The sequence below is a fragment of the Octopus sinensis genome, linkage group LG2 (genome assembly GCF_006345805.1).
Source record: "Octopus sinensis linkage group LG2, ASM634580v1, whole genome shotgun sequence".
Taxonomy (NCBI): domain Eukaryota; kingdom Metazoa; phylum Mollusca; class Cephalopoda; order Octopoda; family Octopodidae; genus Octopus; species Octopus sinensis.
Window position 1 is genome coordinate 50,979,629 of NC_042998.1, and position 14,768 is coordinate 50,994,396.

General features: G+C 39.4%; 1 protein-coding gene across 6 annotated transcripts in view; it reads right to left on the reverse strand.

The window, feature by feature from the left end:
• LOC115232355 (tubulin polyglutamylase ttll6-like) overlaps positions 1-14,768 on the reverse strand; it is a 497,092-nt gene that overhangs the window by 221,026 nt on the left and 261,298 nt on the right. For all 6 annotated transcript variants that reach the window (XM_036513235.1, XM_036513233.1, XM_036513224.1 and 3 more), the window contains one exon: positions 3,589-3,629. In XM_036513235.1, the coding sequence (XP_036369128.1) occupies positions 3,589-3,629 (41 nt within the window). The remainder of the gene's footprint in view (positions 1-3,588; positions 3,630-14,768) is intronic.

A 14,768-nucleotide genomic window follows, 5' to 3' on the forward strand; every position in this document is an offset into this window, starting at 1 on the left:
GACAGCTGTGTAAAGAAGTGCTGATTTCTTATTTCTTTATTGCCCACAAAGGGCCAAACATAGAGGGGACAAACAAGGACAGGCAAATGAATTAAGTCAATTATATCGACCCCAGTGCGCAACTGGTACTTAATTTATTGACCCAGAAAGGATGAAAGGCAAAGTCAACCTCAGCGGAATTTGAACTCAGAACATAGTGGCAGATAATATATGGCTACGCATTTTGCCCAGCGTGCTAACGTTTCTGCCAGCTCGCCGCTGATTTCTGACTGCTGGGGGAACCCATGGAAGGGGTAGATCCAGAAAGACTTGGGATGGGGTGGCAAAGTATGATCGCTGAATGTTGGGCCTCACAAAGGCAATGACAAGTGACTGAGACCTTTGGTAATATGCTGTGCTTGAGAGGACTCATCAAGCCAAATGAAATTATAACCATGGCCATTGCCAGTGTCATGTGACTGGCACCCATGCTAGTGGCACATAAAAGCACCCATGCCAGTAGAATATTAAAAGCACCCATTACACACTTGGAGTGGTTGGCATTGGGAAGGGCATCCAGCTATAGAAACCATGCCAAACCAGACTGAAATGTGGTACAGTTCTCTGGTTTGCCAATTCCAGCCAAATCATCTAACCTATGCCAGCATGGAAAGCAGATGCTAAATGATGATGATGATGATGATGATGATGATATATTATTAGCAATGGAAGAAGTATTAATATGAATAAGTAATGTTTATATCCAGCATAATGTGGATGCCTAGTTGGAACATCAAATACTGTGTTATTAGCCTTGAGAGATTCTCACATATAGATACTTAGTGCATAAATGCACACACACAGATCATAGCTGATGAGAACCAGCTGTCATGGACTTCAAAACTCACCATATCATGCGATTTCATTCTACTAGAAATCAGCAGTGGACATAAAGATTACTTCTGGTATTAAAACTTCTTCCATCACTAATAATTTTTAATAAGCCTGCTGGCTGTTTGTGGCATCAGTGTCTGGAAAGATACTGATATACTATATATCATAGCAGCAAGATTTGACTGGTAAGCTTTCACTGTAGCCTTCCGCTGATGGCTTCCAATAGAATGAAATCACATGATATGGGGGTTTTAACACCCATGACACGTGGTCCTTGTCTGCTACAATCTATGTATGCACTTTTATGCATCAAGTGCCAATATGAGAGAGTCTTTTGGGGCTAATAATGCAGTATTTGGTGTTTTAACAAGACATCTATATTAAGTTGAATATAAGAGTAAAGGATAAAGATATCCTTTAATCATGAATGACCATGGGATTGCACCTTGAAAGTTCCCCGCCTAAGCACAAATCTGGATATGGCTGCTTAAGAAAGACCAACGGTCGCCCATGCATACCAGCCTTCCCTCTCCACATCCCCAATGTTGTCCAAGAGAAAGGCAAAGGCTGATACACTTTGGCACCAGTGATGTTGCAACTCATTTCTACAGCTGAGTTAACTGGAGCAACGTGAAATAAAGTGTCTTGCTCAAGAACACAACACAGCCCAGTCCAGGAATCAAACTCACTACTTCATGATTTGAGGCCAATACTCTAACCACTGAGCCATGCATCTTCTCTATGCACTATGTTAACCCTTTTCATACTAACCTGCCTCGGGTCACCCCAGATTCTATGATACAAACTTTATATCTAAATTAGAACCTCCCATTGAAATTTTATGTTTATATATGTTCCAAAAACCAGCTTGACAATGGCAAAGTTATTGTACTAAATTCTTCATTATTTTCAAAATTAAATGAAAGAAAGATAGAGTTTTTCAAAAGAAATACAGCAAGAAACGGATTAAAAATATAATTTCTAATTAATTTGTTTTGGTGCTTCACAACCTGAGTTTAAATCCCACAAAAGTTAATTTTGTCTTTCGTCCCTTCAGGATGAAAAAATATCAGTGCAGTACTGGAGCTGATGTCATTGACTAAGCTCATCTCCACAATTGTGTGATTAAAGCAAACAGCTTAAGTAGATAGCCATGCCTCACTTCTGCAAATACCTTGATTCATATCTAAAGCTCTTTCACAGTCACAGTTTAGGCACAGACATGGCTGTATGGTAAGAACCATATGCTTCTGGGTGCCATGCAGTGAGAATGAACCCAGAACCATGTGGTTAGGAAGCAAACTTCTTTTGCCTAAGCTGGAAATTATCAAGATTAGCATAATCCTTAAATCACTGGACAATATGTCTTACAGTGTATATTTTGGCTCTTCACATTCTGAGTTCAAGTTCACCAAGGTTTGCTTTGCCTTTTATTCCTTCAAGGGCAACAAAATAATATACCGATCAAATATAGGATTTGTTTTAATTGATTAAACCCTTTCCTCCTCCCCAAATCTAGGCCTTGTGCTTGTGTCAGAATTTTTCATATTTTTTTCTACTGGTTTTAGTCATTTAGCAGTTTCCTTGGCAGTTTTATTCAATTAGAATTGACCACAGTATTTTGTCTGCTATGTATATTTGTGACCTTTGGAGGACGCCAAGACATAAATTTGACTGAACGTTAAGGAACATAATCAGAGACAGACCAAAATCATCATTATTTTATGCTTGGTTTCCTCACAAGCATGGTTTGGACTGTAAGTCACAGCTTCAATCCATTTCTACTTGGAATGACCATGGTTCTTGACAGGATCTCAAAGACTGGTGGGAGGAAGGAACAATGATATCTTGAACTCTTTAGCATTTATACCGGCCATATCTGGCCCAAATACTCTACCTGATTTGTGCCCCAAACTGCCCATATCAGGCCTCTCACACTTACCCTACAATTTCATTGTAAAAATAAACAGTCACAGCACTGAAATTTTGAAGCTACAAGATAATACATGATTAATTCAAAACAAAGTGAATAAATAAGCATTACATTTGACCCTTTCGTTACTGTATTTATTTTGAGATGCTCTGTGTTTCTTTCAATTACTTTAAATATAACAAAGAATTTAGTAAAATAACTTAGTTATCATTCAGCTAGTGTTAGGAACATAAATTGTGACTAAGTTTGGTGGAAGATTTTAATTCAAAACTTATGAAAACGAGATATTTGTACTACAGAGCCAGAGCTGGTTTCAGCTGGATTAGTAACGAAAGGGTTAAAGGAGTAAAATGAATGCTAAAAGGTTAAACCAAAGATCTGGCTTGAATACTAGCAACAGAGTGGACTCCACCAAAGGTATTCCAGGTGCCAGGTGGTTGTGTTAAACTGGACAATTTGCACTCAGAATGAGAGTAAAAAGAAAAAGGACAAATACTGCTAGGTAACTGGATGTTCTTACAGTTTTACAAATCCAGTGTTTGAAATGCTGTGTTTTTTTTTTCAATCCTGAAAGATGAACAGCAAAGGTGATTCTCCCAGACATGCTGGAGTAGCAAAAATTATTTTCACATAATTCAGAAATTTTGCTCTGCTATGCCAGTGTACACAATTTGTTAGTAATAATGAATTTTAATTTTACCATTTAAATCAACATGAAATTAAATTAGATTAAATTGTCAAATGTGTAAAAGAATTTAAATTAAAAATAGATTATATCTCACCAACTTCATATTTACAACTAGCTAAGGAAACACTCAACCATCTGAAAAGAAAAAAACAAAAAGAAAGAAAAAAATCTAATATTCAGCCATTTTATTTTATTTCACATTTTCATATATTAAATTTCATCTTTCGATTCTGTCATATATTGTTTGGCTTTACAAAATTAAGCATTTGTATATACTGTGCTTATTAAAATAGGTGGAAGTACAGTAGAATGAAAAAAGGTTAAACCAGTAATGACAGTGAAACTGATGTTGATGCTGATGATCGACCGATCATGACTGGCAAGGTGAACGGCAGACGTAAAAGAGGAAGAAGACCACCCACTTCTTGGCTGAAAGACATCACAGCTACAGATTGTCTTTATTCTCAGCTGTCCATGGGGTAGAGGACAGGAGAAGGTGGCATGACATCGTGATGACCACAGCATCACACAGTGCGACACCTGACTAGGATGATGATGATGATGATGATGCGGATGATGGTGATAGTGAAAATTTGGCAATAGATGTTGTTGTTTAACCCAACGTCAGCCATAATCAAGCATTAAAAGTCATTCAATGTTTTAGTTGAACACAGAGCATCTAGGTCAAGACTACATTACCTAATAAGACCTTTTTTCTTTTTTTTTGTTTAATCCTTTAATGTCCATGTTCCATTTTGGCATGAGTTGGATGGCTTGACAGGTTCTCTTTTAACTCTTTTACTCTTTTATTTGCTTCAGTCATTTGACTGCGGTCATGCTGGAGCACCGCCTTTCGTCGAGCAAATCGACCCCAGGACTTATTCTTTGTAAGCCTAGTACTTATTCTATCGGCATCTTTTGCCGAACCGCTAAGTTACGGGGATGTAAACACACCAGCATCGGTTGTCAAGCAATGTTGGGGTGGATGAACACAGACACACAAACACACATATATATATACATATACATATATACGACGGGCTTCTTTCAGTTTCCGTCTGCCAAATCTACTCACAAGGCTTTGGTCGGCCCGAGGCTATAGTAGAAGAAACTTGCCCAAGGTGCCACGCAGTGGGACTGAACCCGGAACTATGTGGTTGATAAGCAAGCTACTTACCACAACAAGCCACTCCTGTTGTAAAAAATATATGTTAGCAACAGAGGCATTATTAATATCGAGAAGTAATATTTATCAGCACTTAAATGTGGATGTTCTGTTAGAACAAACTATACTGCAGTTGATACCATGAGAGAAACTCTGATATTGGCTTTTGGTGCAGAATGCATGCTTGTTTATAACGCTAGTAGGAAGATAAATCCCTGCCGCCTCCAGCACTGACTCTACCCTAGCATGACCACGTGATCTGGTGGTTTCGGTGCTGGAGTTAGCAGAGATTCATCTTCTTTCGAGTGTGGGCCCTATGGAGGCAATGATGAATGACCAAGACCTTTGGTATTGTGCTGCGCTTGAGAAGAAGACCCATCAAGCCAAGTAAAATCACAGTCGTGGCAGATACCAGTGCCACACAAATGGCATCTGTGCCAGTGGCATGTAAAAGCACCCATCTCCCTGCTAGCAATATAAACAAGAGTGCATTTTGCACCAAAAGCTTATATGAGAGTTTCTCTTATGTATCTACTGCAGTATGGTTTGTTCTAACAAAACATCTACGTTCAAGTGGGAATAAATATTATTTCTCGGTATTAATACTGCCTCTGTCACTAATATATATTTTTTAACAAACTAACTGGCTAATTGCGATACCAGTGCCCATTTTGGATGAGTTGCTGCTATCTCTAGTGGTTGAGCAACCATCAGTGATGAGACCAAAGAAAGTCGAAATCATGTGGTCTTGGTGCTGGATTTGGAGGGTAGTGAGGTTATGTAGCCTTGCTTCGGTTGAGAGTAAATAATATAAATTTTGTCCAATTGTAAAAAAGACCATATGAGAGTTTCTCTCATGTTATCTATCACAATACAGTTTGTTTTAACAGAACATCTGCATTTAAGTGGGGATAAATATTATTTCTCGGGATCTGTATCCAAGGACTACATTGAGCTCCAGTGTCTGTTGTGACATGGGTTTTACGGCTGTCTTTTATTCCTCCAAAGACAAAATAAAATACCAGTTAGATATTGGGTTGTTTTAATTGACTAAACCTCCTCCCTTTAAACGACAAGGAAATGAAATTAAATCTCTCCAGGTCATCCAGTGTTTTAGATCACCACAGAGGATCTAGGTCAAGACTATATTCCAAAAATGATCTTAAATATCTACCAAAAAATAGAATTGGTATCTTCTGCAAGTCATGTAACCTCAGTAAACTTGACATGTCAAGGTAGTGAGCTGGCAGAAACGTTAGCATGCTGGGCAAAATGCTTAGCAGTATTTCATTTGTCTTTATGTTCTAAGTTGAAATTCTGCCAAGGTCGACTTTACCTTTCATCCTTTCAGGGTTGATAAATTAAGTAACAGTTGCATACTGGGAGTCGATCTAATCGACTGCTCCCCCTCCCCCCAAAATTTCAGGCCATGTGTCTAGAGTAGAAAAAAATAAACTCAACAACAACAGTGTCAAACACGATATTCCTCAACAAAACATAGATTAGTGTATAAAACTGCTTTCCACATGGTAATGAAATTTTGGGCGGATGTATCTGATTTTCACAGCGCAAAGATTAAATGTTTTGACATCAACCAACTTGAGACAGCCCCAGTTCTATGATACAAACTTCCTGTTTTAAAGTGATCTAAATTAAAGGTTGCAAGACGCAATGAAAATTTTAGGAACATAAAGATAAAAAATAAGTGGAAATTTTACCGGTGAGTGTGTTACATTATAAGGCACAAAAAGAAAATGACTCTCTCCAGACACAACTAAATTAAAACCTTCTATCAAAATTTCATGTTAATTTATGCCTTAAACACCAGTTTTAAATAATCTTTTCTATTCTAGGCACAAGGCCCAAAATTTTTTGGGAGTGGAGCCAGTTGATTAGATAGACCCCAGTACACAACTGGTATTTAATTTATCGACCCCAAAAGGATGAAAGGCAAAATCAACCAGAATCTGAACTCAGAACGTAAAGACAAATGAAATACCATGCAGCATTTCACTTGGCGTGCTAATGGTTCTGCCAGCTCCCCTCCTTCCCAATTTTAAATAATGACAAAGTTATTTTAATTAATTCGTCATTATTTTCAAAATTAACTGAAACAGGTAGTGTACTTCAATGGAAATATGGTAACAAGAGAGTTAAAGTGGAAGATGAGATTTGAGAGGTTTAGTTGCAATTTCTAACATATCAAATGAGGCATTTAGTAACAGACCATCGTAAGCACCTCTCTGAGTCACTGATGTTATCCAAGAGAAAGGCAAAGGCCAATACAGCTTGGCATCAGTGACATCACAACTGATTTCTACAGCTGAGTGTGAACTGGAGCAATGTGAAATAAAGTGTCTTGCCCAAGAACACAACACACAGCCCGATCTGAGAATTGAACTCACTACCTCATGATTGTGAGCCCAATGCTCTAACCACTGAGCCATGCATCTTCACATAAATAGTATATTGCACATATATTCTAATAACAAAATCTTCTATGGACCTCCAAGGGCCCCAGGGACCTCAGTTGAGAACCACTGCCACAGACAAAGCTTCTCATAAGAGTCTCTGAACGACCGTCAGATTGTGCTTCATGTGCTTAAGAGAGTAGGAGTGTATCTTATATATAGACAGAAGTATATTTGATCCTTGTTGCAAGATAAAGGATAAAAAAAAAAAACAGTGACTTCTGCAACTGCTCAAGCACTGTACACAGAATGATGGTTCATTGTCTTATACTGATTTCATTTTGATATTCCAAGTGACTGATATTTAATCAAAGTGCTTACTCATTTGAGAAACAAATGATTTTATGAGGAATGAATAATTTCAGTGAGAACAAAAACAAGTCTTTTAACAACTTTTATGTAATTAACGACCTGGGTTTGTGATAGTGATTTATTTACTGAAATTATGTTGTTGTTGTTGTTTCTGCTGCTGCTACTGCTACTGTTGCTTGCTACTGCTACTGTTTTCAGCCAATAGATTGGTAGAATCATTTAAGAATCAGACAAAATGCTTGTTATATCTGCTCTGGCTCTCTAGATTCTGAGTTTAAGTCCTGCTGAAGTCAACTTCGTTTTTTATCCTTCGATGATCAACAAAATAAAGTACCAGTGAAATACTGGGGTTGATTCAAATTGACTAACTCTCTTTCCTCAGATTTCTAACCTAAGAGTTATAGATCACTGGAACTGGTTGAACACCAGACCAAATGTCTTAAAGTATTTAGCCTCCCTACCTTATATTCTGAGTTCAAATACCACCTGGTTTTATTTTGCATTTTATCCTTCTGGCAGGAAAGTCAATAAAATAAGCACCAGTCATGTACTGGGGCTGATGTCATTACTCCCTCTCTGCGAAAATTATTACCTCTGCCTTAACGAAGACGGAGGTATTGTTTTCAGTCATGTTTGTTTTGTTGTTTGTCCATGAACAAGATATCTCAAGAACTGCAGGATGGATTAGGATGAAACTTTCAGGGATGTTTGGCCTTGTGACTGGCACGAACTGATAAGATTTTGGGGATTGATCCAGTACTGAACAAAGATTCTGGATTATTTTTCCAGTTTTTTTTACTTAATTTTTGAGAGTGGTCAGGTTCATTTTTAGTATTCTAGTTTGTGAGGGCAGTTGAGTTTATTTCAGATATTCTCATTTAAAAAATCATCTCTGGCGAATCATTGAGAGGACATAGGTGTTACCTTGGCAGAGGTTTGCGCTCCCAGAGTGCTCTTCTTCTTAGTACTATCATTATTCTTATTAAGGCAAAGAGCTGGAAAGAATCATTAGCATGCTGGGCAAAATGCTTAGCAGCATTTCACCAGTTCTTATGTTCTGAGTTCAAATTCTGCCAAGGCCAACTTTGCCTTTCATCTTTTTGGGGTCGATAAAACAAGTACCAGTTAAGCACTGTGTGTGCATGAGTGAATTACTGTTTCCTCGCCTTGGCGTTGTATGACAGTTGTAAATGAATGTCTCCACGATTCAAAGCAGTGTATTTCATTCCCAGTCTTTCATGGAAACATGTCTAGTTATGGGGTAACATTGCATTTCTTGGAGACAGGTGAGGAGGGTTGGTGACAGGAAGAGCATCCAGCTGTAAGAAAATTCACCCCAGCAAAATTCCATCTCAACCATCTATTTGAAAAAGTGGATATTAAGTCAAAGATGTTGATGATGATGATGATGATGATGATGATGGCAATGACGACGATGATGATGATGAGAATGATGATGATGAAGATGATGATTTCATACAGCCAGCCATCCAATGAATCCTAGTTAGGAAATATCACACACATAATAATTTAAATGACATGGTACAAGTCTACAGTGTGCTGATTTACAGCTTTATGTCTTGCATATCAATGCTCCACTGTTTTTACATTTCATAAGAAGTGACATTTACTAAATGTTTATATAATATTCAACATTTGTATTTCTATCGAAATATGCTGGCTGCATAACATAGATAATGTTGAAAGCTGTTTTCATTCGAATATTTTACAATTCCTACTTATCAGTAGTTGTTAAAGAAAGTAGCATCAAAATTTATTGAGTATACTTCAGAATTTATTCCTTCAAATTTCAATAAAATTTTTCCTTTGATTCATGAATTCACCTACACACACACACACACACACACACACACACACACACACAGCACTGGAAAATTCTTATCATCTCCAGACATTTATCTGAGATAAATAGCTTTGGCACAATGGAAGAATATCTATATGGTGCATTTATATATAGTAGTGATAGATTAAGAAGGAAGGCACATGGCTCAGTGGTTAGAGTGTCAGGCTCACAACCATGAGGTAGTGAGTTCAATTCCAAGACTGGGCTGTTTATTGTGTTCTTGAGCAAGACACTTTATTTCAAGTTGCTGCAGTTCACTTAGCTATAGAAATGAGTTGCAACATCACTGCATCACTGGTTCCAAACTGTATCGGACTTTGCCTTTCCCTTGGATAACATTGGTAGCATGGAGAGAGGAGGCTGGTATGCATGGGTGACTGCTGCTCTTCCATAAACAAGCTTGCCTGGACATGTGCTTCGGAGGGGAACTTTCTAGATGCAATCCCAAGGTCATTCATGACCAAACGGGGTCTTTACACACACATATACATATATATATACACATATATACGGGAAGAATTCCCCAAAAAAAAACAAAAGACAAAGACAGGTGGTGTAGACAACAAATAGATGTATTAGTATAACACTTGGGGAGTGAAAAAGTCTTTAACGTTTCGAGCCTACGCACTTTCACAGAAAGGAACACAGAAAGAAACAAGGAGAGAAAATAAAGAATGTGTAGTGGCTAGCGATCTATCATGGAGGAAATATATATATAAGTGTGTATATATATATATATATAGTTCAGAAAGCTCCTACTCCTACTGGCGACAAAGGGTCTCTCGCTCAGAGTGAACAGTAGATTGTATGATGCATGTGTGCGAACTGTCATGCTTCACGGTAGTGAAACATGGGCCGTGACTGCAGAGGACATGCGTAGACTTGAAAGAAATGAAGCTAGCATGATTTGCTGGATGTGTAATGTCAGTGTGCATGCACGACAGAGTGTAAGCACCCTGAGAGAAATGCTGGACGTAAGAAGCATCAGATGTGGTGTGCAAGAGCGATGCTTGAGATGGTATGGTCATGTACTGCGGATGGATGAGGAGTGATGTGTGAAGAAGTGCCACTCCCAAACAGTTGAAGGTATCAGGGGGAGAGGTAGACCCAGGAAGACATGGGATGAGGTAGTCAAGCATGACCTCAGAGTGTTGGGCCTCACTGAGGCAATGGCGAAGGACTGAGATCTCTGGAGATATGCTGTGACTGCAAAGACCCGGGCTGCTTCTTGCACCAGTTCCGCATAGCCCCTGCCCATTCAAAGTACCCTGGATTCCAGAACATCCCGCTGTGCTTGAGGAGACCTGTTGAGTCAAGTACATGAACATGAACATCGAAATAAATATCAATGGAAATAGTAGTTGTGATACCTGTGCCAGTGGCACATAAAAAGCACCATCCGAACATGGCCGTTGCCAGCGCCGCCTCGACTGGCTTCTGTGCCGGTAGCACATAAAAAGCACCATCCGAACGTGGCCGATGCCAGTGCCACCTCGACTGGCTTCTGTGCCGGTGGCACATAAAAAGCACTGTCTGAACGTGGCCGATGCCAGTGCTGCCTCGACTGGCTCCAGTGCCGGTGGCACATAAAAAGCACCATCCGAAAGTGGCCGTTGCCAGTGCCGCCTTGGCTGGCTTCCGTGCCGGTGGCACATTAAAAGCTCCAACCGATCGTGGTCGATGCTGGACCCCCCGACACCTGTGCAGGTGGCACGTAAAAAGCACCCACTACACTCGCAGAGTGGTTGGCGTTAGGAAGGGCATCCAGCTGTAGAAACTCTGCCAGATCAGACTGGAGCCTGGTGGTATGTATAAATATATATATATATATACATACATACATAGATACATACATACATATATATATATATATACACACACACACACATATATATATGAGGTTGTGATATCGATTCCCAGACCAGGCTGTGAGTTATGTTCTTCAGCAAGACACTTTATTTCACATAGCTCCAGTTCATTTAGTTGTAGAAATGAGTAGTGACGTCACTGGTGTATTGCCCTTTGCCTTTCCTTTAGATAACATTGATGGTGTGGAGAGGGGAGGCAAGTATGCATGGGCAACTGCCAGTCTTCCATAAACAACCTTGCCCAAACCTGTGCCTCAGAGGGGAGCTCTCTAGGGGCAATACCATGGTCATTCATGACCAAAGTGGAGGTCTTTACCTTTTACCTTTAGATTAAGAAACTCGTGTTGTTGACTCTCGCCTTGATATCATAACTAATTCATTACAAACATTTACTTTTATTATAATATTTATAAAATTCTCGCTTTTGCCACGCTAACCTTCACCTTACTGCTAATGATTAATATTATGCTGGGTGTTGTAACTAGATTATTTGAAATCGTATTTCTTCTCATCAAAGATGTCTAGCCATGCAAGACTGACGTTAATTGTTCATTCCTATGTTATGTAATACTTCACGGCTTTTAGTTTAAGAAAAACATTACCAGTCAGCTTTCTTGTTATATTTCTCTTCTCAAGAATCTAATAGCTATGTATTTCATATTTGCATTAGCATTTCATATTTTCATTAGCATTTTTTTAAATATTACAGATAGACTGTCATCTCTTAAGTCTGTGTATTATATTATAATATTGATATTTTGGAAAACGTATTGAGCATATTAGTGTTTAGTCTTACTAAATAATATTCTTTTCTACTCTAGGCACAGGGCCTGAAATTTTTGGGGAGGGGGCCAGTCGATTAGGTCAACCCCAGTATGCAACTGGTACTTAATTTATCGATTGCGAAAGGATGAAAAGCAAAGTCGACCTTGGCAGAATTTGAACTCAGAACATAAAGACAGACGAAGTACCCCTAAGCATTTCGCCTGGTGTGCTAATGTTTCTGCCAACTCACCGCCTTCTTACTAAATAATATTATATATAATCTGTTTCTGTCTCTGTCTCTCTGTCACATGCTAATCTTTCATCATCTGATACAAGATCACTTCCAATAATGCCTCCTCCTCTGTCCCTGTCAAAATCCTAAGTTATTAGTGACCCTGCTAGTGCTGGTGCCATGTAAAAACACCCAGTCCACACTGTGAAGTAGTTGGTATTTGGAAAGGCATCCAACTATAAAAAACCATGCCAAAACTGACCTCACCTGTGCTGGTGTCATGTAAAAAACATTCAGTTCATTCTGCTGGATGGTTGGTGTTAGGAAGGGTATCCAGACATAAAAACCATACCAAAACAGATACAGAAGTCTGGTACAGTCTTCTACCTGGCCAGCTCCTGTCATACGATTCAACCCATGCTAGCATGGAAGACAGACTTTAAATGATGATGATGATGATGATGATGATAAAGTAAGGACAGTTAGATAGTACAACTTGATACATCTAATCATCATCATCATCATCATCATCATCCTTTAACATCCGTTTTCCATGCTAGTATGGGTTGGACGGTTCGACCGGGGTCTGGGAAGCCATGGAGGCTGCACCAGGTTCTAGTCTGATTTGGCAGTGTTTCTACAGCAGGATGCCCTTCTTAATGGCAACCACTCCATGAGTGTAGTGGGTGCTTTTTACGTGCCACCAGCACAGGGGCCAGAGCAGGTTGGCAAACAGCCATAATCGGTTGGTGCTTTTACATGTCATCGACACGGATGCCAGTCAGGTGGCACTGGCATCTGCCACATTTGGACGGTGCTTTTTACGTGTCACCAGCACAGGTGTCTTAACTACAATTTCCATTGATTTTTATCTGGCATCTGTCACGTTGGACGGTGCATTTTACGTGTCACCAGCACAGTGTCTTAACTACAATTCCATTTGATTTTTATCTGGCATCTGTCACGTTTGGACGGTGCATTTTACGTGTCACAGCACAGGTGTCTTAACTACAATTCCATTTGATTTTTATCTGCATCTGTCACGTTTGGACGGTGCATTTTACGTGTCACCAGCACAGGTGTCTTAACTACAATTTCCATTTGATTTTTATCTGGCATCTGTCACGTTTGGACGTGCATTTTACGTGTCACCAGCACAGGTGTCTTAACTACAATTTCCATTTGATTTTTATCTGGCATCTGTCACGTTTGGACGGTGCATTTTACGTGTCACCAGCACGGTGTCTTAACTACAATTTCCATTTGATTTTTATCTGGCATCTGTCACGTTTGGACGGTGCATTTTACGTGTCACCAGCACAGGTGTCTTAACTACATTTCCATTTGATTTTTATCTGGCATCTGTCACGTTTGGACGGTGCATTTTACGTGTCACCAGCACAGGTGTCTTAACTACATTTCCATTTGATTTTTATCTGGCATCTGTCACGTTTGACGGTGCATTTTACGTGTCACAGCACAGGTGTCTTAACTACAATTTCCATTTGATTTTTATCTGGCATCTGTCACGTTTGGACGGTGCATTTTACGTGTCACCAGCACAGGTGTCTTAACTACAATTTCCATTTGATTTTTATCTGGCATCTGTCACGTTTGGACGGTGCATTTTACGTGTCACCAGCACAGGTGTCTTAACTACAATTTCCATTTGATTTTTATCTGGCATCTGTCACGTTTGGACGGTGCATTTTACGTGTCACCAGCACAGGTGTCTTAACTACAATTTCCATTTGATTTTTATCTGGCATCTGTCACGTTTGGACGGTGCATTTTACGTGTCACCAGCACAGGTGTCTTAACTACAATTTCCATTGATTTTTATCTGGCATCTGTCACGTTTGGACGGTGCATTTTACGTGTCACCAGCACGGTGTCTTAACTACAATTTCCATTTGATTTTTATCTGGCATCTGTCACGTTTGGACGGTGCATTTTACGTGTCACCAGCACAGTGTCTTAACTACAATTTCCATTTGATTTTTATCTGGCATCTTCACGTTTGGACGGTGCATTTTACGTGTCACCAGCACAGGTGTCTTAACTACAATTTCCATTTGATTTTTATCTGGCATCTGTCACGTTTGGACGGTGCATTTTACGTGTCACCAGCACAGGTGTCTTAACTACAATTTCCATTTGATTTTTATTTTGATGTTGACGTACTTGACTCAATAGGTCTCCTCAAGAACAACGGGTCACCCTACAATCCAAGGTTAGCACAGCAGGCCATCCTGCGAGCCATGAACTCACTTCATTTGTCAGGTCATCACAGACACAGCCTATCTCAGTGGTCTCGGTCTTTGTCATTTCCTCTGTGAGGCCAATACTGGTTTCAAATTTTGACACAAGGCCAGTAAATTCGAGGTAGGATGAATGTCAATTATATTACTCCCACTGCTCAACTGGTACTTATTTTATTGACTCCGAAAGGATGAAAAGCAAAGTTGACCTCAACAGAATTTGAACTAAGAATATAAAGATGTAAAGATGTAAAGATGGATGAAATGCTGCTAAGCATTTTACTTGGTATTCTAATGATTCTGCTAGTTCACTGCCTTTGATGCATCTAATATTAA